Source organism: Saccopteryx bilineata, chromosome 3 (genome assembly GCF_036850765.1).
Source record: "Saccopteryx bilineata isolate mSacBil1 chromosome 3, mSacBil1_pri_phased_curated, whole genome shotgun sequence".
Classification (NCBI taxonomy): domain Eukaryota; kingdom Metazoa; phylum Chordata; class Mammalia; order Chiroptera; family Emballonuridae; genus Saccopteryx; species Saccopteryx bilineata.
This window is the reverse complement of record NC_089492.1, coordinates 117,232,443-117,260,442: the sequence shown is the minus strand read 5'-3', so window position 1 is coordinate 117,260,442 and position 28,000 is coordinate 117,232,443. Positions and strand designations below refer to the sequence as shown.

At 38.2% G+C, this 28,000-nt stretch overlaps 2 protein-coding genes and 1 pseudogene across 2 annotated transcripts in view; 1 reads left to right on the top strand and 2 right to left on the bottom strand.

The window, feature by feature from the left end:
• The window catches only part of SANBR (SANT and BTB domain regulator of CSR), a 108,795-nt gene extending 80,844 nt beyond the window's left edge, over positions 1 to 27,951 (bottom strand). Inside the window, exon 1 of the mRNA XM_066267200.1 lies at positions 27,831 to 27,951. The gene's annotated coding sequence lies outside the window, so the exon portion shown is untranslated. The remainder of the gene's footprint in view (positions 1 to 27,830) is intronic.
• On the bottom strand, positions 1 to 27,960 carry PEX13 (peroxisomal biogenesis factor 13). Its single transcript, XM_066267202.1, has 4 exons — positions 27,831 to 27,960; positions 10,450 to 11,144; positions 4,996 to 5,121; positions 1 to 2,961 (listed from the first exon to the last, which is right to left on the bottom strand). Exons 1-4 carry the CDS (start codon positions 27,920 to 27,922, stop codon positions 2,663 to 2,665), a joined length of 1,212 nt encoding a protein of 403 aa, XP_066123299.1. The 5' UTR covers positions 27,923 to 27,960; the 3' UTR covers positions 1 to 2,662.
• On the top strand, positions 22,507 to 24,844 carry LOC136328621 (large ribosomal subunit protein eL8 pseudogene; annotated as a pseudogene).
• Positions 27,961 to 28,000: the final 40 nt, after the last annotated feature.

Genomic DNA, 28,000 nt, shown 5'->3' with positions numbered 1-28,000 from the left:
ATCAACATCTATTATTTTAAATGATATGTTACTTATTATATTGTCATTTCAAAAGAAAAATTCCCAAAAAGTCTTTAGTAAAATTCTATGCTGAGTATATATCATATTTGGTACCTATAAATTTTATTTATTTATTTATTTATTTATTTCCCCCAAAGTGAGAAGCAGGGAGGCAGACAGACTCCCCCGCATGTGCCCAACCAGGATCCACCCGGCATGCCCACCAGGGGGCAATGCTCTGCCCATCTGAGGCGTTGCTCTGTTGCAACCAGAGCCATTCTAGCACCTGAGGCAGAGGCCATGGAGCCATCCTCAGTGCCCAGGCCAACTTTGCACCAGTGGAGCCTTGGCTGCGGGAGGGGAAGAGAGAGACAGAGAGGAAAGAGAGGGGGAGGGGTGGAGAAGCAGATGGTTGCTTCTTCTGTGAGTCCTGGCTGGGAATTGAACCCGGGACTTCCACATGCCGGGCCAATGCTCTACCACTGAGCCAACCAGCCAGGGCCTTGGTACCTATAAGTTTTAGTCTGAACTGTTCTAGAATTACTTATTTGGTGAGCATAGAGTCTATGAAAAGAAAAATAAAATACTAATCAAAATCTTTATCAAAATATTGCAAATTTTCAATAATACCTGTGAATATATTCTAGTACACCTTTGTTTCTGACAGTATTATTTCGTAGTATGATCATAGAATGTATGCAAATTTTCAAATATTTTGTGAAAATATTCAATATATTGAAATTTAACTGCACTTAAAGTCATTAAACAAAAAACAAGTCAAATACCACCATTATTACATGCTATATGGCAATTCAGAATTTTACTGATAATCTTAAATAGTAAAAACAATATAAAAATATATATATACTTTTTATTTTTATTAAATGAGAGGCAGGGAGGCAGGGAGATAAGACTCCCACATGTACTCCAACTGGTATCCACCTAGCAAGCCCACTAGGGGGTGATGCTCTGCCTTTCTGAGGCTACTTCTCTGTTGCTCTAATTGAAGCTATTTCAGCACCTGAGGAGAGGCCATGGAGCCATCCTCAGAGCCTGGGGCCAAATTGCTCGAACCATCTGAGCCATGGCTGCAGGAGAGGAAGAGAAAGAAAGAGAGAGAGAGAGAGAGAAAGACACACACACACATGAGAGAGGAAGGGTAGAGCAGATGGGCACTTCTCCTGTGTGCTCTGACCGGGAATTGAACCCAGGACATCCATATACCCAGCCAATGCTCTACTGCTGAGCCAACTGGCCAGGGCCAAAAATGTGTATTTTCCATGAAGAGCCTGGATATGGACTTTTAAGAAGCAGTTATACATTAGAAGCAGAGACTCTACGGAAAGATTTTAAATCATTCCTGTAAGAATTATACCATTAAGCACAAATTCAAAGGACTTGAATCCTGGTTGGAGAAAAAGAGAGTAGATCTTTCCTATATCCTGATTCATCCAGGATGAAAACTAGTCCTATTGTAAAGGAAAAAAAGTTCTCTGATCCTCAGAAGAAATGGAAATAATCTGTAAGAAAGATAATGTCAGCCTTTTTAGTAGCAGGAAAAGCAATTAGGGCTAAATAACACTCTAGAACAGTGACTTTCAACCTTTTTAATCTCATGGCACACATACACCAATTACTAAAATTCTGCAGCACACGAAAATATGACTTTTTTGACAATCTGACAAAATAACAGGTATAATTTTGATTCATTCACAGCAAATGGCTATTGTATTAACTGTTATCATTTTTAAAAATAAATTTTATTGATTGATTTGAGAGAGAAAGAGAGAAGGAGAAGGAGATGGAGGGAAGGAGGGAGAGAGGAAGGGGAAGATGGATGGAGGAGGGAGAGATAGAGGAAGAAAGGGACAGAGAGAGAAACACTGATTTGTTGTTGTACTTATTATGCATTTGTTGTTTGATTTTTGTATGTGCCATTAAGATTAAATGGGGATTAAACTTGCTATCTTGGCATATCATGTTGTTACTTTTTTATGACACTCTAAGGGAAAAGTCAGTGCCCCAGTGAAGTATTACATGTTTAAAAATTTCAACTGATTTGCACACAGGTTAAAAATCGCTGCTCTAGAACCATCTCTTTCACAATGCTTCTAATGACCTTTTCAAGATAAATTTTAAAAAATACAATAAAAGATAACAGTATCAATTGTTATTGGGCAAAAACATATTGCCTAAAATAAACCCAAGACTGTAATAGAGATCAGAAAAATTTTATTACTCACTATAATTAAAGTAAAAAAATTAGCTTTTCCTGTTCTTATGTTAGCACTCAATTTCTGAGGATTCTGAGACAATGTAGAATTTAAAAAAACATTAACAATCCCAACTGTAGCAAACAGTATATTCTGTAGTTCATCACTCTTACTCCTTCAACAAACACAGGGTTTTAAATAAGATGAATATACCAGTTTCCATCATCTTAAAATCTAGATGACACAAATATCCTTGTGGTCCAATAAGTTGTAAAATGTAACCAGGTCACTAGACCAACATACTAGTGTACAACTTTAACAATTTCTAGCAGCAAAATACCTGGAATAGCAATTAATGAATGAGTTCATTGGATTGTAGAATAGTTTCTTTGTAAGAAGTAATTTTTAACAAGTACTCTATAGTTCAACTGCAGGCAAACATGAAGATTTCAGAGATCTTGTTTATCTCCACTTTTCCCAGTGGAATCAGGTGCAACTGGAACCTTACTAGTCTCAACAAAAACAGATTCAAAGGCAGCTTCCTGTTCATCCAAAGAATCAGCAGCTGTGGCTCCTTTAATTAGTGTTGTGTTGGTCAAAGATGGTTGCTGCTTGGAAATTTTACTGGATTCCAGAGTTTTTCTACCTCTTCTTTTACCAAGAATTTTAATATAATTAGCAGGTATAAGTCCTGTTGTTTGACCATCAAGACTAGCCAGAAGCCAACCACGTACTCTGGGTTGCTGTTCTGATAAAAGAAAAGACAGCTTTGTAATTACAACATACTTTGGAGGTCCAACAGAAAACTGATGGTAAAATACAGTATTAAGTAAAATCTGTGTTACACTTTTATAATAAAATATATAAACAAGTAGTATAATATTCACATATTTTCAACCTCAAATGATGACAGGCTTAAAAGTTCTAGGATCCCTTCTTATAATTTATACATTTTATACTCAAGATTTTTTCAAGCTTGAAGAGCATACAGTTTATATCTGCTGAAAACTAACATCAGTCTTTCATATTTTAAATCAGAATTTGGTAAATGAATTTCTCAATTCTTCTCAATAGGATAAGTCATGGGGTAATAAGCATAGTAAATAAATGTATACTTTCACACGAGCCAGCTTTCTTTACATACTTTTGGTCAAAATATATATAAAAGTCATTCTATGTGATTGTGATGAACAATCCTGAAAACAGTGAATGTTAATTTTAATTCAAAATGGGCTAAAATTAAAAACTCTGTTATCTCTAACCATATGACAAAACATTAAAGGCAATAACCTAAGCTTAAAGTAGGAAAGATTGTTCTATATATTCAATTTTGCATCTGGTATTCTCCCTACTTTATCCATATCTTTAAAAAGCTGTTTTACTGTTAGAGTTTTACTTCAACATTATAATTTAGGAATAATGTATCATTTTAATGTTTAATATGCTATAGAATAAGAAAAAACAAATCAACCATATCTGTCACTGATTTTGTTCTAAATGTGCAAATATAGTACTTTACACTTGAGCAATGGAAGAAAACAAAGAAGCAAAACTAAAGTGTTAGAGGAATATTCACAGAAGAATAATCTGAGCTATAACATGTTTTCTGAGTTATTATAATGTAACTGAAAGAAATTTTTATTCTAGATTAATTTAAACTATTATCTGTATTGGTCCTATCTCTAAAAATAAATCTTATAAAGAAATTATTCTTTTGAAATCCAATATAGTAAGGTGTGATTTTCAGAGAAAACGAATATAACGAATGCCCAGAAGCCAAGAGTTTGTGTATGAAGGAATGTGGCAGAGATTTAGCAAATTTCATACAAAATTTTTAATATACATATTAAGTACTGATATGAATATTGAAGGTATTTTTTTCTTATGTAAAGAACAACTAAAAGCATTTATAGGCTAAAAGTTGTATTAATAAATCACACAGAAAACAGCTAAAGTGGTTAAAAGTACAGGTTCCAAAGTCAGATAAACATTAGTTCATAGTGCAGTTCCACTCATCTTAGTTTTGTGATACTGGATAGTTTACTCAGAATTCTGAGTTTTTGCTTTCTGGTTCCTAAAACAGGGACAATATAATAACAGTTTGCACTTCACAGCATTATTAAGAGTTAAATAAAATATGTAAAGTATAGTGCCTCGTACTTAGTAAGTATTCTATAAAGGATAGTGGTTATTATTAGTAGTATCTTTACCAACAATGTGACTGTAGCAAACCTGAATCCTCACAAATAGAATAGATCTTTTTTGTAAATCAACAAAAATTCTGATCATCATTCCTGGGATAGTTGAAAAAAGCCATTTTGCCTGGAGCCATTAAAAATGGTTAATGGCCTGGTCCAAATACTTCATGACAGTAATTCTTAAGATATTTGTGTTGAACTTTCTGAAGTAAACATTATTCAAGTAAAAAGGAAAGCAATAACAACCCCAGCAATCAAAGGAAAGGGATATTTAAATGACACTAGTTAATTTCTTTGGTGTGCTGGATTTATTATACTTAGTGTTTACCTGTTTTTTGTGAGGATTAACAGAGTTAGAAACAAACTCTTTCCTTATCTCAGTGAAATATTATTGAAACAACTTTGTTGGGGCACTTGTCCCCACCACCCAGATCTGAAAGTTCTAAACAGATATGAAACAGAAATCCTAGTAACTACTTCTGAGTCAACTAACAATAACCAATATCTTTTGTTGCAGCTTTTAAAACTACATTTACAAAGTCTAAAACTTCACAGATAATTTCAAATTATTCATGTTTTGTTACCTTTGAGAGCTAAGTTTAGCATATCACCAGCACGGAAAGAAATTTCTTCTTCGGATACGGCAGCAAAATCATATTCTGCTCTAGCAACTACATGGTCATCCTCACCACTTGCCCAGTTGGTGCTGTCTATAAACCAAATTAAGAATTAAGATTAGGTCAGTAAAACTTAAAAAAGAAAAATGAAAAAATTTCACTGGCTATGGTTTACAAACTGCATAAATTTATTTGCCAAGAAGAGTCACTCCCTCAAATAAATTCTATAATTAAGATGATGTAAATAAAATCAACAGTATGTTCACTAGGATATCTATTATGAACTTTTCCTCCTTCTTCAAGCTCAAAATTCTAGCTCCCTTACTTTAAGCCAGAGGCTGGCAAATTGTTTTTCTATAAAGGGTCAGAAAGTAAATATTTTAGGCTTTGCAGTCAGTCATGAGGCAAATTGAAGATTCTCATATAATGAGAGAAATTTTTTGACAAAACATAAAATGTAAAAAAGTTTGAGGGTTTTTTTTATAATATAGGTCTACTACTGAGAAGAATGGGATTTTGGGAGGTAGAATGATATTTTGGGGTTCAAATGTAGTGCTTCCTATCATCATATCATATCAAGTTTATCTGTTTATGCTTATTCATATTGAGATCTGAGGTATTTCATCTTTGAATGTTTTTTGACACAGATAGGTACTGACAAATCCTGATATCAATCTACTGAACTTGTGGTTTTAAATTAAATGATGAATTAATATTCATCCATAAGAAGACAAATAGAATTGTTAAATTCTTCTTTTGTATTAACTTTTACCACATCATTAGAGATTAATCACTTCCAAGTGAACATTAAGTGTAAACTTCTCAACTGCATAGTTCAATGGACTTTGAAATATGGAAATTTCCTTTGCATTTGTATGGAGGTCCCAAAACACTGTACTCTTCCCTCCTTCATCTCCTCCTACTCTGACTTTGCTCCTTTCCCATCGGGCTCCTCACTCTTCACATGACGGGTCAGGCACACTACCACTTAAATACCATTGCACTTTTGCTGTTCCCTATACCTTAAATACTTTCGTCAAATAGCTGCAGGGCCTAATCTCTTACCTTCTTAAAAGCAGCTTTTCCTGACTGGTGTAGTATTGTAACCCCACTTCCTCACTCTGGTTCTGCAACACTCTTCCCTGCTTTAATTATTTTTCCTATGGCACTTATTACCTTCTTACTTCTACAGGTGACCCTTGAACAACACAGGGGTTAGGATTAACCAACATGCAGTCCAAAGTTCATGTATTATCTTTTGACTCTACAGTTGGCCCTTGTATCTGCAAATTTGACTAACAATAAATGAAAAACAGTAATTTTCATCCATGGTTGGGAATGAGAAAATAGTTTTTGATCCAGAGTTGGTTGAATTCATGGATTCGAAACCTGAAGATACAAACGGATGATTGTATTGATTGAAAAAAAATCAGCATATAAATGGATCTCGAAACTCAAAACCCATGTTGTTCAAAGATCAACTGTATATATTTTACTTGCTTAGTGCTGTCTCCCAGACTAGATAGTCACAAGGGCAGGGATTTTTAAAATGTTTTATTCACTATATATCCCAAGCTCCTAGAACTATGTCTGGCACATACTAGGCCTCAAAAATATTGACTTAATGAATAAAACATTTACTGTATTTCTCCATATATAAGACACACACATGTATAAGATGCACCTTAATTTTGGAGTCTGAAATTTGAAAAAAAAAAGAATGCATTACATAAAGTTATTGAACTCATTTTTTTCTTTTTACAGAGACAGAGAGTCAGAGAGAGGGATAGACAGGAACGGAGAGATGAGAAACATTAATCATTAGTTTTTTGTTGCACACTGCGACACCTCAGTTGTTCATTGCTTGCTTTCTCATATGTGCCTTGACCGTGGGCCTTCAGCAGACCGAGTAACCCCTTGCTCGAGCCAGCGACCTTAGGTCCAAGCTGGTGAGCTTTGCTCAAACCTCTGAGCCCACGCTCAAGCTGGCGACCTTGGGGCCTTGAACTGGGTTCTCCGCATCCCAGCCTGATGCTCTATCCACTGCACCACTGCCTGGCCAAACTCAAATTTTATTCATCATAAAATTCATACAACTCCGCATCAAAACTCCCATCCATTAGCTTGTCCTCATCTGTGTCTGATGACAAATCACTGTCTTCGACAATGAGCGCAAAAAAGTGGGAAATGCAAGTTAAAAAAATCTACAATCACTGTATAAGACACCAGTTTTTAGACCCCAAATTTTTCGGGGCAGAGGAGTTTTATACATGGGGAAATAAGGTATTTCTAGAATGACACAAATATAAATATAAGGGTATAGGGCATTTTGATTACTCCTTTTCTATATGTACCCCCTTTAGCCAGTAACTAAATTTGTTGACTCCATTACAGAGGGGTCCTCAGGTTATGACACAGTTTCATTCCTACGACAGTGATGTAACCCGAATTTCGGTATAGGTTGAACACACCCTAGCCTAACACAAATGGAACACTTGCACTTTTACCAGTCCAAAATGGAGTAGGTAAGTGTACTGGGGGATGCCAACTCCCTCACTCATAAGCCGTATTACTGTGTATCCTTCTGCTGAGTGCAACCAAACTAGTTCACCCATGTAGTCAGTAAGTACAACTGACTACGGTTGGCATAAGTCAAATCACTCATGTCTCAATTTTTTAAAGATTTTATGGGAGTGAGCATCGTAATTTCGAAATGTCGTATGTCGAGACTGTCATAACCTGAAGACCCCTGAATACCTATCCTGCTTTTCATGCACCCTAGTTCAAGTTTTTATTTTTTATCCAGTCAAATATAAAAACATCAAACTAATGCCCCCAAATTAATAAATACTAATGAATGACTTTTTTTTTTTTTTTTTGTATTTTTCTGAAGCTGGAAACGGGGAGAGACAGTCAGACAGACTCCCGCATGCGCCCGACCAGGATCCACCCGGCACGCCCACCAGGGGGCGATGATCTGCCCCTCCGGGGCGTCGCTCTGCCGTAACCAGAGCCACTCTAGCACCTGGGGCAGAGGCCAAGGAGCCATCCCCAGCGCCCGGGCCATCTTTGCTCCAATGGAGCCTTGGCTGCGGGAGGGGAAGAGAGAGACAGAGAGGAAGGAGGGGTGGAGAAGCAAACGGGCGCTTCTCCTATGTGCCCTGGCCGGGAATCGAACCCGGGTCCCCCGCACGCCAGGCCGACGCTCTACCGCTGAGCCAACTGGCCAGGGCCTACGAATGAATGACTTTTATGTTCCAAGCAGGTTGTTAGCTTTTGGGAATACAAAGGTAACCACAACCCAAAATTCCTATAAATCTTTCCAACCAATTTCAACCTGTTTTAATCTGCACTGATCTACAAATATTGATTGACTTACGACCTATGCAACTTACAACCATTCGACTTTACAACCACAATCACTAGCCACGACTGCTCCACATCTGGCAGTGCAAGCATTGCCCAGCTGGGCATACAACAGTGCAGACCAGCTTCCGGCAGCACTACCATCTCCGTGTGCACCATTTCAACTGTATCCCAGACTTGGTACAGCAATTTATGTTTTGTGTCTTGAATATTTTTCATCAAACCCCTCCCAAGATGTCTACCAAGAGGAAATTATCTTTGCAAATATTAAACCAGTTGTACTGGTAATGCAGTGTTTTACTTAAACCTGACGAATGTAAAAATAAGAAACAAAATGGTGTAGAGATGATACAAATGGCATAAAATGAACAAGAAAATTATAATATATAACAATAATGAAAGAAAATTATGATAAAATATGACTTTCACAGTACGGTACATATAGCCTACTCAACTTACGACCAAATCGTGTTACGACCGGTCTGTCAGAACCAATCGTGGTTGTAAGTCAAGCACTAGCTGTATATAAAACACTTGAGACAGACTGACCTCTTTAGAACACTGTTTATATATATGTCATAAAACTGCTTAAAAAACACACAAAACAAAAAAAAACCTTTCCTTACTAAATGAAGATTAAGATCTTCCATTATTAGATCTTCAACCTCTTTCTCAACCTTATTTATTATCCCTTTATTCTACACTATAGGATAGCTGTTGAACAAAAATATATTTCCTGCCTATGTATATTTTTTCAAGCTGTTTCATCTGCTTGACAGTCTTTTTTTCCTTATCTAACTGGTGAAATTTTACCTGTCTTTCCAAAATCTAACAAGTCTGACCAGGTAGTGGCACAGTGGATAGAGCACTGGCCTGGGACGCAGAAAACCCAGGCTTGAAAGCCTGAGGTTGCCTGCTTGAGCGTGGGCTCATCTAGCTTGAGCACGGGGTCACTGGATTGAGTGTGGGATCATTGACATGACCCCATGGTTGCTGGATTGAGCCCAAAGGTCACTGGCTTGAGCAAGGGGTTACTTACTCTGCTGTAGCCCCTCCTTCCCAGTCAAGGCACATATGAGAAAGCAATCAATGACCAACTAAGGAGCTGCAACAAAGAATTGATGCTTCTCATCTCTCTCCCTTCCTGTCTGGCCCTATCTGTCCCTCTCTCTGTCTCTCTCTCTCATACACACAACAATCTAACTTAAATGCCACTTCCTGGATACCAATAGAAAAATAAATTAGCTTTACTTTTCTAATTTATTATTTATTTTAGAGGAGAGAAAAAGAGAGAAGAGGGGGGAGGAGCAGGAAGCATTAACTACCATATGTGCCTTGATCAGGCAAGGCCAGGGTTCCGAACTGGCAACATCAGCATTAAAGGTTGACGCTTTATCCACTGTGCCACCACAGCTCAGGCTTTACTTTTCTAAATTGACATAGCTCTCTGACCAGTTGACAGAATAGGAACTTAACAGTCAAACAGGCCTGGTTTTGTTTCTGGCTCTACCTTATTAAAGATGTGACCCTGAGCAAGTGACTTCTTTGAACCTTAGTTTTGTCACTTGTAAGATAAAAAATAATTCCTATCTCCTAGAGTTATTGTAAGAATTAAATTAGATAAAATTCACAAAGTATCTGAAGTGTTTTGTATATTAAAAAAGGTCCAATACATCTTATCTTTCCCCCACTGTTATATTCCTTACCACACTCTTTGTGCCTCATTACAGTTACCTGTATATGTGTCTTACCCACCTTCTTGCCAATGTTTTAGAAAAACAGGGGGATTATGTCCTATGTATCTTTATATACTGCACAGCATCAAGCTCAGTACCTTATAAACAGTAGTTATGTAATGTGTACTGTTATACTGAATGAACAATGAACAAGTCAACAAGCCTGTTTTTGCTATGTATTTCTCTTCCAGTTTTGAAGTTCTTAACTAAAAATACAACTGGATCAAAATACAAATAAATTTAAAAATGTTATTTAACAAATACATTCCTGAAATTTAAGGTTGTTACGTGGTTTCTGAACCCCTTCTCTTACTCTTACCTGTTATTTCATCACTGTGGGTAGACAGCAGTTTCCAGATGAGGTAAGGACCACCAAGGATAACAGCAAAGAACAAGAATATTGGCCAAGATTTTGCTGAGTTGGCTGCTCTGTCCTCAGCACCAAGGCAAGCCACAGTTCTTTCACTTTCCGCCCATAGATCCTCATTTTCAGAGCCTCTTCTTAAACCTATCATCCACTGTAACCGTCTGTAAAGATATCGTATAGTCCTAACTAATGCAAAAGCTGAAAAAACCTTTGTAAAGTGTATTTTTAATCTGGAAAAATGATTTGCTACATCCAATACAGCCCTAAAACTGTTATACACAGCTGAAAAGGTAGCATCCATCATCATGCTGACAGAGGCAAATGCATGTACAATACTTTCAATGGACTGAAATGCACCTCTGCTGCTTTCTTCAGCTTGCTGAACAAATCTACTAGGGGGAAGATCATCTAAACGGAGGCGGTTATAGTTTAACCCATTATATCCATAACTATACGGGCTATAACTTCCATAAAATGAATTTCCATAGGCACCATATCCGGAAGAAAATGTGCTATAAGCAGGTCTGTAAGTGTTCACACTGCCACTTCCTGTCTGCTGTGCTGGCCTTGGAATAATAGGTGGGGGCACTCTGGTAAGTGTTGGTTGTCCAGGTCTTGTCAATAAAGTAGGACCCAAATCAGCAGATCTAAAACCAAAAGAGATTCAAAATAGTAACTTAAATACACAATAGATTCAATTCAAATGAACTATTAAACATTAATGTTATGAGATTCTACTGAAGATACCTTGAGAGTAAAAAATAGTCTTGTCCTGGCTGGGTAGTTCAGCTGGTTAAAGTGTGGCCAGTACAAAAATGTTATAGGGTTGGATCCCCAGTCAAGGCACATGCAAGAATCAACCAATAAATGGAACAACAATGTTTCTCTCTCTTTTCTTTCTCCCCCCTCCTTCATCTCTTCTAAAATCAAGAAAAAACTTTTAAGCCTCCAATATCCAGTTGCTTAGAATTTCAGTATTAAGACAAAATGCGTTAAGATAGCTGAATGAACTCTATTTTCTCATTTACTTAGGCTGCCATTATTAGTACTACCTTCAATTTGTAGTTTCTTTTTAAGACACTCGTCCATTTCCTCAGGATTGGTTGCTAAACATTTTCCATCCTTGTACCTAAATGGCATCATAATTACTATAGTTTTATAATATATCTTAATATACAATAAAACAAGTCCTGTTACAATGTTCTTCATCTTCAAGAGTGTCTTGGCTATTTGACCCTTTGCATTTCTGTATACATTTTAGAATCAGAACATAATGTTCTATAATTCTCCCCCCAAAAAACCATATTGAAATTCTGTCTGGGATTACACTAAATCTGCAGGTTAATTTCAGGTAATTAACATTTTTATAGTATTGAGGGTTTCAACCCACAAATATAATATATGCCTCATTTATTTAGGTCTTTTAAAGATTTTTCTCAAAAGTAGTTCTAAAAATAACTTTATTGACTTTCAATAATGTTTTATAATTTTCTATATGGAAGTCTTTCTTTAGATTTAGTCCTGTATTTTATATGTATATATTTTAATTATTTAAATAAATGTTTCTTGTATTGCTTTTAAAGAGACAGAGAGGAGAGAGAGAGAGAGAGACTGGAATATCAGTCAGCTCCTGTATGTGCCCTGACTGGGGATCGAACAGGCAACCTCTGTGCTTCAGGACGATACTCTAACCAACTGAGCTTTCTGGCCAGGGCTATATTTTTTTGATTTTTGATTTTGTTACATGGTAGCTTTCTAAAACTTCACTTTGTTACTGTTGTGTAGAAATAATTAATTTGAAAAAATATAGTCCCTGTATCTAATTTGTTTTGGATTCTTCTCATAGATTTTTCTAGAACCTGAAGTATTTGCAGTCATATTGTGTATAAATATTGATAGGTTTATTTCTTTTCAATTCTTACAGCTTTGGTTATTTAAAGCTGCATCTAGGACATGAAGTATAATCTTGAATAGTGATGACAGCAGGCATCCTTGTCTCATTCCTGATCTCAAAGTTTTCAACAGGTCACTTTACATATTATGTTTGCTGTAGGTCTGTTGTAAATTTAGTAGTCCCTTTTCCATTTATATTTGCTAAGAGTTTTTTTTAAATTTTTTTATTTATTCATTTTTAGAAAGAGAGAAGGGGGGGGGAGTATCAGGAAGCATCAACTCCCATATGTGCTCTGACCAAGCAAGCACAGGGTTCTAAACTGGTGACCTCAGCATTCCAGGTTGACACTTGATCCACTGCACCACCACAGGTCAGGCCAAGAGATTTTTTTTTTTTTACCATGAATAAACATTAAACTTTATCAAATAATTTCTCAGTGTCTATCAAGATAATTACTTTTCTCCTTTATTCTCGTAATATGATAAATTATATTAATTCTCAAATGCTAAAGTCAACCTATATTCCTGAAGTAAAACTAAATAGTCACGATATATTCCTCATTTGGTTTGCTAATATTTTGTTGAAGACATTTTTGTATCTATTTTCATAAGTGAAAATGTCCTAATTTGCTTTTACTGTCTTTGTTAGATTTAGATATCAAGGTAAAACTGGTCCCTTATAAAGAATTGAGGAGTATTTCCTTATTTTCTAAAAGTTTGTATGTTTATTTCTTCCTTAAAAGTTTATAAAATTGGGCCCTGGTCAGGTGCAGTGGATAAAGCATCGCAGGGTGTGTGAAGGTCATGAGGTCAATCCCTGGTCCAGACACTTATGAGAAGCAATCAATGAGTGCACAACTAAAAACAGAACTAAGTGGAATGAACAATGAGTTCATGCATCTCTCTCTCAAATCAATGGGAAAAAAAAATTGGCCCTGGCCAGGTAGCTTAGCTAGTTAGAGCATCATCGTGATACTCCAAGTTTGCAGGTTTGATCCCCGGTTAGGGCACATACAAGAATCAACTAATGGCCTGACCAGGTGGTGGCGCAGTGGACAGAGCATCAGCCTGGGATGCTGAGGACCCAGGTTTGAAACCCCAAGGTTGCGAGCTTAAGCATGGGCTCATCTGACTTGAGCGCGGCTCACCAGCTTGAGCACGGGGTCACTGGCTTGAGCGTGGGATCATAGACACAACACCATGGTCGCTGGCTTGAAGCCCAAGGTCCTTGGCCTGAATGCAATGAACAACAAATCAATGTTTCTCTCTCTTTCTCACCTTTCCTCTCTCTCTAAAAGAAATCAATCAATATATATTTTTTAAAGTTTGTAACATTTACCAGTGAAGTCATATGGGCCTGCCTGGAAAGGATTTTAATAATGAATTCAATTTCTTTAGTACTATGCTACTTAAAATATGACGTGGACCAGTGCTAGTTTATGAACCATTTGTACCAATCTATAATAAGAAAAGTACAGAACATGAGATTAAGTGTTTAAGTAATTTGACATTGCTGTGATATTTTTACTATATTTTGTAAAAGTATTGCCCATTAAAATAAATATTTTTGAGAAGCACTGCTTTAATAATTATAAGACTATTCATTTTTTCTACTTGTAAATTATATCTTACTTCATCCTCTCAATCTCTTCCCTTCCTTTCTTTATGTTCTGTTTTGTCTCTTGTGCTTCATTCTGAATATTTTCTTCCCAACTATCCTTTAGTCACTTCTATTCAAAAGGCCAATCCACCAAATAAGGAGCTTACACCATGATGTAAATCCACAAATTCTTTCTTCACAGAGAAAGTTTTGCTATCAAAAAGTTGCCAGTTGAACTAAACACTGTGCTCAGTGTCAATGCTGCTTTACATTCTGGCACAAGTTTCATTATCTTGTTGTAGACTGTTAAACATAGGCTGAAAAACAGCAGCCAGTCCACAGGTTCTCAGCAGCTATAGAATACACTTCAAGTAGCACTGTTCTAAGTCATTAAATCTCTATGTATCATTGTATAATCTGTTGTTGAGTTCTTAATTTTGGTTACTGCACTTTTTTTGTTTTGGAAATTCCTTATCTTTTTTTCTATTGCCTTCAACATATTAAACATAGTTAAAGTCTCCTTGGTAACTCCATTACTTGGAGTCCCTATGAATCTGTTTTTTTCATCTGTTGTCATCAGTTTCCATTTATGTTATCTAATATCCTCCTGGGTCTGACTGTTTGATTTTGCTTGTGCGTCAGACATATATATGAGATGTAGCAATAATTTGAGACTCTGGATGATGTTTTCCTCCAGATGTGTTTTGGTGTAGGTATTGTTTTCCGAAGTATCCTCTAGTTTGCTTCAGGCAGGTTACTAGGCTACTATATATAAGGTCTACCGGAAAGTTCTGTCTGTTTTTGGAATAAAACAAGATACAAATTTTTCTTACCATCAATAAACTTTATTAATAATATAATTGCCATTATTAATGATTTCTTGCAAGCGTTAGGGCAATTTGTATATCCCATTTTTTTTCGCCCCTCCCCGAAGTCAGCACCCAACAGCGGGCTATATCCCATTTTTGAAAAATGTTTTATCTTTTGATGCAAAAAATTGAACCAGTGCTTGTTTGATATCTTCTTCATTTTTGAATTTTTTGCCCTTCAAAAAATTTTGTAAGGACAAAAACATGGGTACACTATCGCTTCACACATAAGACTAATGTGAATCAACTTTGTTTTAATTTGCTACGTCAGTATGTATACATTAAGTGATAAAAATAGAGAGGCACACATGCGCCAAATAAACATGTGCTTACGTGTCGAAACTTGTTGTGATAGAAACGGACAGAACTTTCTGGTAGACCTTATATAATCCATGATGTCCTTAATCTAATTTCAGGAATTACAATAAATTGAAGTTAGGCTTCTGCTCCTATAAAGGTCTGTCTACTTCTTCTTCTTCTTCTTCTTTTTTTTTTTTTTTTTTGTATTTTTCTGAAGTTGGAAACATGGAGGCAGTCAGACAGACTCCTGCATACGCCCGACTGGGATCCACCTGGCATGCCCACCAGGGGGCGATGCTCTGCCCATCTGGGGCATTGTTCTGTTGCAACCAGAGCCATTCTAGCGCCTGAGGCAGAGGCCAAGGAGCCACCCCCAGCACCTGGGCCAACTTTGCTCCAATGGAGCCTTGGCTGCGGGAGGAGAAGAGAGAGACAGAGAGGAAGGAGGTGGAGAAGCAGATGGGCGCTTCTCCTGTGTGCTCTGGCTAGGAATCGAACCTGGGACTCCTGCACGCCAGGCCGATGCTCTACCACTGAGCTGACCGGCCAGGGCACTGTCTACTTCTTTTATAACCTCATATCTAGATGTATTTTCTCAGGGCTAAACACAAAGTTTGGGTAATTTATCAGCACTTTCTTTTAAAGGATCTCAAAACTCCAACATGCTTCAAGACTGTAAAAAATGATATATGACTAGCTTTTATTATCTAAGCTGCTTACTCTGGAATCAGCAGAAGCTCTTATGGGAAAAGTGTTTTCAAAATGCCATGCTCATCTTTGTGGATTTCCATCTTTTCTGGATCTGTATTTTATAAATCTTTATCTTTTTATTTGCTCTATAATGCCTTTAAGTAAGTAGATATTTTTGTATTCTGCTTAGCTTTTCTACTTGTCCTTAGTAAGATATATTTTTTCTAAATTACTTATGCCATCATCAGAAGTCATTTTTGTAATTCTTTGTCCATTTGTTTTCATGTCCGCCTCTTCCACAAGGTGAACTCCTCAAAGGTATGAGTATTCCTTGTTTCTCTATTTTCTACTATAATGCTTAGCATATACATAATAGGTACTGTTATAAACACTACTGGAGTCTGTCATTAGTGAATATTTAATATACATACTATTTTATATTATTAATAGATTATTTTTCTTTATATACCTTGGTATTATTTCATAAATTGCAAGGAATATATTACTTTAAAAATTATAGAGGATTAAATGTGAATTTTTTTTTTAAATTTTTTTTTATTTTTATTCATTTTAGAGAGGAGAGGGGGGGGAGAGAGAGAGAGAGAGACAGGAGAGACAGAGAGAGAGAAGGGGGGAGGAGCTGGAAGCATCAACTCCCATATGTGCCTTGACCAGGCAAGCCCAGGGTTTCGAACCGGCGACCTCAACATTTCCAGGTCGACACTTTACCCACTGCGCCACCACAGGTCAGGCTAAATGTGAATTTTTAATAAGAAAAAATAAGAGTTTTCCTTTTACTCTTCTCTGGTTTTAATGCTGTCTATTTATGGCATACACAAATATATTTAGTATCCATGTATACAGTCCTGCTTTCTAACCAGCTAAACAAAAACTAAATAGGCCAATAAATTAGAACAAAAGATGTATTCTCAATGCTAAATGTGCAAGAAGTCTCTTCCACTGAGCAATGGAGCAGTGGCCCCAGATGGGCAGAGCAGCACCCAGTAGGAGGCTTGCTGAGTGGATCCTGGTTAAGGCTCATGCGGGAGTCTGTCTCTTTGCCTGCCAGCCTCTTAAAAAGAAAGAAAAAAAGAAAGTAAAATAAATATCCCTATATCCTCTATCTAGATTCATCAACTGCTATTGTTTTGCCACATTTGCTCTCTTTCTCTCTCTAGTCTTAAAAATGCTTAAACCATTTGAAATGAACTTTTAGACTTGATACATTACTCCTAAATACCTCATCATGGCATTTTCTAAAAACAAAGATATTTCGTACAAGCCATACCATTTTTCCATTTTTGAAAATTTAAAATTCTATATCATTATTCAACTGATATTGAAAACATATCCGTTACCCTCAAATTTTTTTTTTTTGTATTTTTCTGAAGCTGGAAACGGGGAGAGACAGTCAGACAGACTCCCGCATGCACCCGACCGGGATCCACCCGGTACGCCCACCAGGAGGTGATGCTCTGCCCCTCTGGGGCGTCGCTCTGCTACGACCAGAGCCACTCTAGCGCCTGGGGCAGAGGCCAAGGAGCCATCCCCAGCGCCCCGGGCCATCCCCGCTCCAATGGAGCCTTGGCTGCGGGAGGGGAAGAGAGAGACAGAGAGGAAGGAGGGGGTGGGGGCGGAGAAGCAAATGGGCGCCTCTCCCATGTGCCCTGGCCAGGAATCGAACCCGGGTCCCCCGCACGCCAGGCTGAGGCTCCACCGCTGAGCCAACCGGCCAGGGCCTCAAATTTTTTACTTACAGTTATTATTGAGATAAAATTCACACACCATAAAATTCACCCATTTAAAGTTTAAAATGCAATGATTTTTCATTTTTGTAATTCCACGATTTTTTTGTGTGTGTGAGACAAAGACAGAGAAAGGGACAGTTAGGGACAGACAGGCAGGGAGAGATGAGAAGCATCAATTTTTCTTTGTGACACCTTAATTGCTCATTGATTGCTTTCGCATAAGTGCCTTGACCGAGGTGGGGGTAGGGAGGTGAGGGGGAGCTACAGCAGACCGAGTCATCCCTTGCTCAAGCCAGCGACCTTGGGCTCAAGCTGGTGAGCCTTGCTCAAACCAGATGAGCCCGTGCTCAAGCCGGCGACCTCAGGGTTTAAAACCTAGGTCCTCTGCGTCCCAGTCCAATGCTCTATCCACAGCGCCACTGCCTGGTCAGGCTCCAGGATATTTTTTATTATCCCCCCCAAAAATCCCATAATCATTAGCAGTTACTCCCCATTTCTTGCTCTAACCCCAACCCTAGGCAACTAATACTCTGTCTATTCTGGGCATTTGATGTACAGTCTCCCCCCCCCCCCTCGAGAGAGAGGGACAGACAGAAAGGAAGGGAGAGAGGTGAGAAGCATCAATTCATAGTTGTGGCACCTTAGTTGTTCACTGACTGCTTTCCCATACGTGCCTTAACCAGGGGCTCCAACCGAATCCGCGACCCTGGACTCAAGCCAGCGATCTTGGGCTTCAAGCTAGCAAACTTTGGGCTCTGGCCAGCAACCATGGGCTCATGTCCATATCCCTATCCCACACCCAAGCCGCATTCCCATGCTCAAGCTGCTGAGCCCGTGGTCAAGACAGATGAGCCTGCACTAGAGCCTGCGCTCAAATCAGCTAGCCTGGGGCATCAAATCTGGGCCCACAGTGTCCCAAGCTGACGCTCCATCCACTGTGCCACTGCCCAGTCAGGCCAGTCAATTTTTACTATTTGCTACAGTTATATTCTATAAAGTTACTGCAAATACTAAATTAGCATATATGGAATCATTGCTCCTGGGAAACACAATGCTTCCCAGGAACACTAGACAGCACTTCAGCACTATGCTTAGCCATTTTACAACAAAATCACCAACAAAAATGTAAAAAATCTGGCACTAAGTAAATTGTGAAAAGGATCCCTGTTTACACTATGAAAGTTGAAACAAGAAGCCAGAGTGCTGTTTTGTCGACCTCAGCTAAGAGATGACTCCTATCCTTTACCACTCTAAGAATGTCTGCAAACGATCATAAAAGTACAATGAGTAATGATTTTGGGGTTAGTAATATATTTTAGTGAGTAGGTAAATTTACAAATACATACAGAACCTGCAAGTACTGAAGCACTGAATGGAATCATACAGTACATAGCATTTTGTGACTGGCTTATTTCACTTAGCATGTTTTGAAAGTTTATCCATATTGCAGCATGCATCAGCACTTCATTCCCTTTTATTCCTCAATTACATTATGTGGATTGTTTCCACTTACTATTATAACTAATGCCATTATAAAAATTTATGTATAAGTTTTTGTGTGGACATATACTTTCATAACTCCTGGGTATATATATCGATGCATGGAATTGCTGGGTCATATGGTAACTCTATTTAAATTTCTGCAGAACTGCCAGGTTGTTTTCCAAAGTAACTGTACCATTTTACATTCCTACCAGTAGTGCATGAAGGTTCTGTATTTCTTCACATTTTTGCCAATTATTACCTATCCTTTTGATATATTCATTCTAGTGGATGCAAAGTGGTACCTCACTGTGGTTCTGATTTAATTTTCTTGATGGTTGATGATAGCATCTTTTTTTATTATTCTAATTTTCTAATTAAATTTTTCAGTTAATATTATTACCTACCTGGTTCCATACATAGTTGTTACAATATTATTGATTATATTGTATTCCTTACGCAGTAGATCATGTCCCCATAACTGTTTTGTAACTATCAACTTGTACTTCTTAATCCCTTCACTTTTTCACCCAGCCCCCAATCTCCCTCCCATCTGGCAATCCTCAAAACTGTTTTCTGCATTTATGAGTCTGTTTCTGCTTGGTTTATTTTGTTCTTTTTTGGGGGGGGCGGGGGGAGAAGGTCAGACAGGGACAGAGAGAATTGACCTTATCTGAAACTGTGGTTTCAGTTCCTACAAGAATTAGCCTATTTCCTATAAACCTTCTATCTGTACTACTAGCATATGGCCCTTTAAGGTTCCAGTCTCAAGTGTGAGGGTTCACATTGGGCTGGTTCTTTGAGGGTTCTGAACTCTAGTTTTGTCTTTCTAGCCCAAGGAATCTATTAAAACTGCTGTGTAGCTTTTCATTTTATCAGCCATCTCTTCCAGAATTGGCCCTTGTCCCTTGAAAAATATGTCAACGTGGGCTCTCTGGGTTTTCTCTTTTTCCTGGATCTTGGCTCCAGAATTCCTCAGTGCATTGTTCTCTTATGCTTTGAACAGATAATTTTCTATCTTGTTTTCTAGCTTTTCTAGCTGTTTGCAGTGCAAGGGTTAGTCTGATTACCTAGGGTTGCCATTACTTGAAGTGGAATTCCCCGGGTTGTATATTTCCACACTGTTCCGTAGGGTTTTTTTCTTGCCTCAAAGTTGCAAGAATAACCCCTGTGGCTGTGGACATCATGCTTAAGATTTGTACTGAAATTGTCTTCCATTGATTTGAGAGGAGGAGGGGGAAGGGAAAGATAGAGAGAGGAGAAGGCAGAAGGGAAAAGAGAGAGAAAAAGAGAGAGAGGAAGGCAGAGAAGCATCAATTTGTTGTTCACTTTGTTATTTCATTTAATTGTGTACTCACTGACTGCTTCAAATATGTGCCCTGACGGGGGATCCAACCTGCTACCTCAGTGTGCAGGATGACGCTTTATTCACTGAGCCACCAGGTCAGGGCTCAACAAAGCTTAGTTCTTGACTGGATTCAAATGATCCTAAATTGCTAGGGGCCCAAGGTGTCTGTCCAGAGTAAAACCCACTTGAGGACGATACTATCCTAGGCCTCAAATTGTTTTATATTGTCTATATACAATGTCCAACTTTCATTTAAGAAAAAAAAGAGAATTAGGCTTATGTGAGGACAAAATTACATGTTAAAAAAAGAGCAACGTCAGGCAATACAAAGAGATTCATAGGGGAAATAAATAATGGAGTTATTAGGTACAGTCTTTAAACAATTATGATCAATATATTCAAGGAAAAAAGACAAGATTGCGATTTTTCAGCAGCAAATAGAAACTATAAAGAACAACCAAATGGAAATTCTAAAACTAAAGAAAAATCAAACACCTGAAACCATAAACTCAATGACTAGTTTAATACCAGAGTAGATACCCTGAAAGAAAAATATCATTAAAAAATATTTATTAAACTAGAAGAGAATTCAGAAGAAAATACCTAGAATAAAGCATGAGTAACAAAAAGAGTATAAGATAGGATGTAGAGTGAAATATAGAGCATATATGTAATTGAAGTTCAAGGAGTGAAAAGATGATGGTCAGAAGCAATATTTATAGAGACAATGGCTGAGATTTTTCTGAAATTAATCAAAGACATCAAATCAGATTCAAGTATCTCTATGAATCCCACCCAAAATAACAAAAGAAAACCACAGTGAGGCTCAACAAAGTATACCTGGTGAAAACCAAAAACAGAGAAAATCTTGAAAGCAGCAAGAGGAAAAAAAGATTCCTTTATAAGGAGTGAGGATAAGATAGAGATGGCCAAAACTGTTAGAAAGCTGACAAAAATAAATAAATAAATAAATAAATACATCAAGAAAAATGTAGATTCCTTGATAATGTTGACTTTACAGATCTCTACAATTCTTGTTAACTAAGCAATAAATACCATTAAAAAATGTTTATTTTGCCTGACCTGTGGTGGCGCAGTGGATAAAGCGTCGACCTGGAAATGCTGAGGTCGCCAGTTCGAAACCCTGGGCTTGCCTGGTCAAGGCACATATGGGAGTTGATGCTTCCAGCTCTTCCCCCTTCTCTCTCTCTGTTTCTCTCTCTCCCCCTCCCTCTCTCTCCTCTCTAAAAATGAATAAATAAAATTAAAAAAATAAAATAAAAATAAAAATAAATGTTTATTTTATTGATTTTTAGAGAGAGAAAGGGAGGAAGCAAGAGAGAGACAGAAACATCAATCTGTTCCTATATGCGCCCTGACCAGGGATCGAACCGGCAACCTCTGTGCTTTGGGAAAGATGCCCCAGTGGTCGGCGAACTCATTAGTCAACAGAGCCAAATACCAACAGTACAACGATTGAAATTTCTTTTAAGAGCCAATCTTTTTTTTAATAAAGATTTTATTTATTCATTATAGAGAGGGGAGAGAGAGAGAGAGAAGGGGGAAGGAGCAGAAAGCATCAACTCCCATATGTGCCTTGACCAGGCAAGCCCAGGGTTTTGAACCGGCAACCTCGGCATTTCCAGGTTGACACTTGATCCACTGCACCACCACAGGTCAGGCAAGAGAGCCAAATTTTTTATAGTTTAAATTTAAACTATATATATATAGGTAGGTACATACCTTATCGAGGTAGCGTCTGCATGTGGTATTTTGTGGAAGAGCCACACTCAAGGGGCCAGAGCCACATGTGGCTCGCGAGCCACAGTTTGCTGACCAGGGCCCTAACCAACAGTCATCTGGCCAGGGTGATCATAAATATCTTTATAGTCCAAAGCACAGTAAGTCAGATATTGTTACTTGCAGTAGAATCTATTTCTGATACAATGTTCAATAAGAGTTCCAGAAAAAGATATGAGAAAGAATAGTGCTCAAATAATATTTAAAGATATAACTGGTAAGAATTTTCCTGACTTAAGAAAATATATATCCTCAGACTGAACACTGTGGGTATGGATCATGAACACTGTAGTTACTCAGCAGGTGGAACAAACAGAAATGTACATATGTATGTCTGCATACTCCTACCCTCATAGTGTAATAAAGCTGCAGAGGATCAAAGTATCAGGTAAAATCTTAAAGGCTGCTAAGGAAAAGACTGTCTATCTACAAAAGGAATAAAAATTAGACTCAACAGAAAAATTTCTGTAAATTACAGAACTTCCATACAAAACCAGAAAAGTATGATAGTACAGAGAAATAAAAGTGTAGGCCAACTTCACCTAGGAACATTATGCACAGATCTTAAAATATCAGAACAGAATCCAGCATTGTATTTTACAAAATAATCACAACTAAGCAGAGTTCATAGAGAAATGTAAAGATGATTCAACAGTAGAAAGTTAACTGATAAAATAAACATTTTCATATTAAAATAAAATTACATATGAAAATAAAAATGAAGCATTGACCTGGAGTGCTAAGGTCGCTGGTTCGAAACTCTGGGTTTGTCTGGTCAGGGAATATATGAGAAGCAACTACTATGAGTCAATGCTTCTTGTACCTCGCCCCTTTCTTTCTCTCTAAAATCAATAACTAGGCCTGGCCCCTGGTGGCGCAGTGGATCAAGCGTCGACCTGTAGTGCTGAGGTCACTGGTTCGAAACCCTGGGCTTGCCTGGTCAGGGCACATATGGGAGTTGATGCTTCCTGCTCCTCCTCCCTTCTCTCTGTCTCTGTCTCCTCTAAACTGAATAAATGAATTTAAAAAATAAAACAAAACAAAACATTTTAAAATCAATAACTAAACCTTAAAAAAAAAAGAAGAAAAAGACTGTCTAAATGAAACACAAGAGAATTATTACTAAACCATCAGAACAAATTAAGTCAGCATTATGCTGGATATAATATCTTTACCTTATAAAAGATGAGAAAGGATTTCACGGAGATGACTACAAACATTATTTAAGACAAATAAGGTCAAAATCCTCGCCAATTGTACTTTAAACAATATTCACAGATGGAAGGACTTAATCATTAAATAAAAGTTCCCATAAAGTTCTAATAAAAATCCAATAAATCTTTCAATAAAGGCTAAACATAACAAAGGCAATTCTGAAGAATAGTAATGTGTGAAGGCTCTGACATACCAAATATCAAAACTTATTTAAAGACAGTGTGGTGCTAGCATAATTGGCAGACCAACAGAATATATTGTAAAGTCCCCCAAACAGAACAACGCATTTAGGAAAACTTGATCTGAGCTAGATGGCATTATAAACAAGTATAGAATAGATGAATAAATGGTAGAGGGACAATTTTTAATGTACCTGGAAAGAAATTAGATTCCCTATTTCACATTGATTTTGTACAGCAAAGTCAGTTTCCAGGTGGAATAAAGACATTAATGTGAAAAACAAAACATTTAAAAGAAACCATGGAGAAGAAATTTCCTGATCTGAGGAGAAAGAATTTTTTTTTTAACCAAGACACAAAAAACACCAAGAATATGAAAATTTTGGCTATATTAAAATTAAAAGACTCTCCTCCCGTTACCCAAGACACTAAAAGGAAAGAGGCTAAGGGGGTAGAAGGTGGCCCCCAGCCCCTGCTGTCACGAAGAAGCAGGAGATCAAGAAGGTAGTAAATCCCGTCTGTAAAAAGGCCCCAAAATTTCAGCATTGGACAGGACATCCAGCCCAAAAGGGACCTCATCCACTTTGTCAAACTACCCACTACATTGGCCACAGTATCAAAGGGCTATCCTCTATAAACATTTGAAAGTGCCTCCTGACATGAACCAGTTCACCTAGGCCTTGGACCACCGTGAACTGCTACTCAGCTGCTGAAGCTGGCCCACAGTACAGACCAGAGAGAAAGCAAGAGAAGCAGCAGAAATTGTTGGCCCAGGCTGAGAAAAAAAGCTGCTGGTTGGCAAAGCAAACATCCCCCTCAAAAGGCCACCTGTCCTTCAAGCAGGGGTTAACACCGTCACCACCTTGGTAGAGAACAAGAAGGTCCAGCTGGTAGAGACTGCACACAATGTGGATCCCATCAAGCTGTCTTCCTGCGTGCCCTGTGCCTTAAAATGGGGGTTTCCTACTGCATTATCAAGGGGTGGCCAGGCTGGGGCATCTAGTGCACAGGAGACCTGTACTACCGTCACTTTCACACAATTTAACTCTGAAGACAAAGGAGCTCTAGCTAAGCTGGTGGAAGCTATCTGGACCAATTACAATGATAGATATGATGAGATCTGGCACCACTGGAGAGGCAATGTCCTGGGTCCAAAGTTGGTGGCTCTCATTGCCAAGCTGGAAAAGGCCAAGGCTAAAGAACTGGTCACCAAGCTGGGATAAGTGTGTACTGTTGAGTTTTCTGTACAAATTGAGTTTTCTTCTCCTACAAACTGCTAAGTAAAGATAAAGCAAATAAAAAAGTGAGGAAAAAAAAACAACAAACCAACCCCAACAATCAACGGAAAAAAAACCCTCATCAAATGGCTTAATAAACATTCAAAAACATGCTCAATTTTACTATTAATCAGAGAAGTATAACTTAAAGATGAAATATTTCACAGCCATTAGGTTGGCAGTACTAAAAAAACTCATTGGGATGAACCAAAATTTTGCCACCTCAAAGTAAGTCTTTTGGGATAATTGATTTTTAAGCTGGTTATTAAGGAACAGAAGACTCAGAAAGAAACTTTGACCTTCCTCCTAATTGCCCCTAAAAAGGTTTTCAACCTTTTTATACTTCGGGACCAGTGAAAATAGGAGAATTATTTTAGGGACCGCTAAGGAAGAAATCAATCTGAGTATAAGCAAATTCGACTAACATCACAAGGTCTATAATCTTCATATAACACGGGGTGGTTAACTCTTTCGCTGACCAGCACAAAATTTCTGACAGGTTTGTGGACCAGCAATTGAAAAACACTGGTAAAAGGAATTTTAATAGAGGATCTGCTCCAGGAAGGGAAATATCATAGACAATTATAGTCTAATATAAACTAATGTGTGATAGACAGGAAGGAACCTGGCAAGACCCATTTAGTCAAAATGCTCTCAGTATCCTATTGTTAAAGATGGCCCAGCAAACATTTACCAAACATTTGTTTTTACATCTCCACACGAATTGCCTTCTTGCCCTTTAAAGTCCCAAACAAATCACATCCCCCACCACTTCTCCTTAGTACACAATGGGCATATAAACCTCAACTGTCCAATGTGTCTTTGGGCCTCATATTCTTATAGCACCCCAACATGTACATCTGTAATCAATTTTGTACATTTTCTCCTGTTAATCGGTTTCTGTTAATTGGATTATTAGCCCAGTCATGAGAGTTTAAAAAGGTAGGAGGAAAACTTCTTTTTTAAATTTTTCTATCAATTTACGAGAGAGGGGGGATAGAGGAGAGAGAAAGGTGGGAGTGATGGGGTGGGGGAGCGATGGGAGGGAGAGGGAGAAGCATTAACTCAATTGTTCTACTTATTTGTTCCATTTAGTTGTGCAATCATTGGTTGTTTCTTATATGTACCCTGATCGAGGATCGTACCTGTAACCTCAACATGCTAGTACGATGTTCTATTCACTAAGCCATCCAGCCGGGGAGGAAAGTTATTTTTTACAACTCCACAGTATCAAGTACTGCAAAGAATGTAGAAAAACAGACTACCTTGCTAGTGAAAAGTAAAAATTGATATACAACCACTTTGGGGAAAAACTTGGCAATAGTCAGGATTTGAAGATTAGCATACCCACCAAGCAATTCCACTTCTAGTAACACATTAGAAAGCCCTCCCCCGCTTGGAAATCTGGAGAAGGTGAAGGCACTGGAATGTTTATTGCAGTGGTTTTTAATACATAACAACTAATACTCTAATACCTATAACAGAACAACTAAACAGTTTGCTTTTTATAATACACTATCTTACAACAATTAAAAGGAACTGTAACTACATCTATGAACAAGATAAACTTCGAAATAATATTTAGTAGAAAAACATTTTGCAAAAACGATCCAGTTTGAATACACACACACAAACATACACCTAAGTACTAAATCTAAGTACTAAAGTATAAAAGCTATTGGGTACACTAAACTCCAAATATAGACAGTAATTACTGCAGGAAAGAAGAATGGGAGGGTTTATCTGTTTCTCTAATTTTTAAAAAATTGGAGGCAAATCTGGCAAAATCTTATTTCTTAAAGCTGGGAGTGAATGCACACACAAGTGTTCATTATCTTCCTCTCCCCACCAGTCTCTACGTATTTAAAATAATTCACAATGAAAAAAGAGTGGTAAATGGTTATTTTTACATAAGTAGAACTTTACCAGATGCAAGAATAAAACCTCTATCTTCCAAAGAGCAGTTTAAATTTTTAATAATTTAAATCACTCATAAAAAAGGTAGCAGAAAGTGTCACCCAAGCTTAACAGCATAATTAAAACTTATTACTTGTTAAGTATCTATCATTATTAAGTAGCTATTATGTTCAAGCATCTTAGCGTTTCAATAAAAGGTTTTTAAGATTTTAGAGCATAGGAGAAATACATTCCAGTATGTTGGGGACTTTTATGTATTAGGTTATGGGACATTCCAGTCTCATCATCTGAATTAAGAAATCCTGATCCACCCAATACAAAACACACAAGGCGTGAAACTCTCTTTTATTCTATTTTAACTTTCTTTTTTGAATTATAGATCCATTTAATACTGATTTAAAACATGAACACGAAAACAAAAATACAGGCCTGAAAAATCACACACTATTAGCCCACAAAGCCCATCGTAGGCCTTAGATTTAGAAGTCCCGCTTTCAGGTTGCTTCTCCAAATCTCTGCCCAGAGCACTGCTGAGTTACGCTGCAAAACAACGCCAAGTGTCCAGTTGCGTAAAAGTGCCCTTCTGGGCCGTCACCAGCTCCTCGAGGCTGTTAAAAGCTTCAGAGAGACTTTGCTCCTATCGAGCCGGGACTGGGCAAATGTCACTCTCATCCGCTACAGATGAACATATCTATCACTTCTTAAAAAATATTTTTAAGTCCATCGCTTTAAAAGGGGTCAAGCGATACTGTCACGGTGTCCTGCAAACAGAAAGGGGCAGGAAGCCGCCCCTTTTATTCCAAAGCCTGGGACCCGGAGAGGAACCCAGGACCTCCCCGGAGAACGTGGCTCCCAAAGGCTATGGAGTCGAAGCTGCGCGCAGACACCGAAACTGCCCCCGGGGGGGGGCGTGGGAGGGGGAGGGGAACCTCGCCCCAATAACGGCCTCAACCGCCTCCTGCCAAGTCCCCGCTCCGGCCCACCGAACTCGCGGCCTGAAGTATCCCGCACTCACTGAAAAGCAGAACCGGGTCCAGGTCCAGGTCCGGCCCCCGGAATTCGGCGGGTCTCCCAGGGTTTCGGGGGAGGTGGCGGCTGGGACGCCATCTCCTCCGCCGCCGATCTGCTGCCGCTGAGCTCTGGGACTCTCCCGGGCGGGGTGCACCAGCGGCTCGTGCTCTAGGC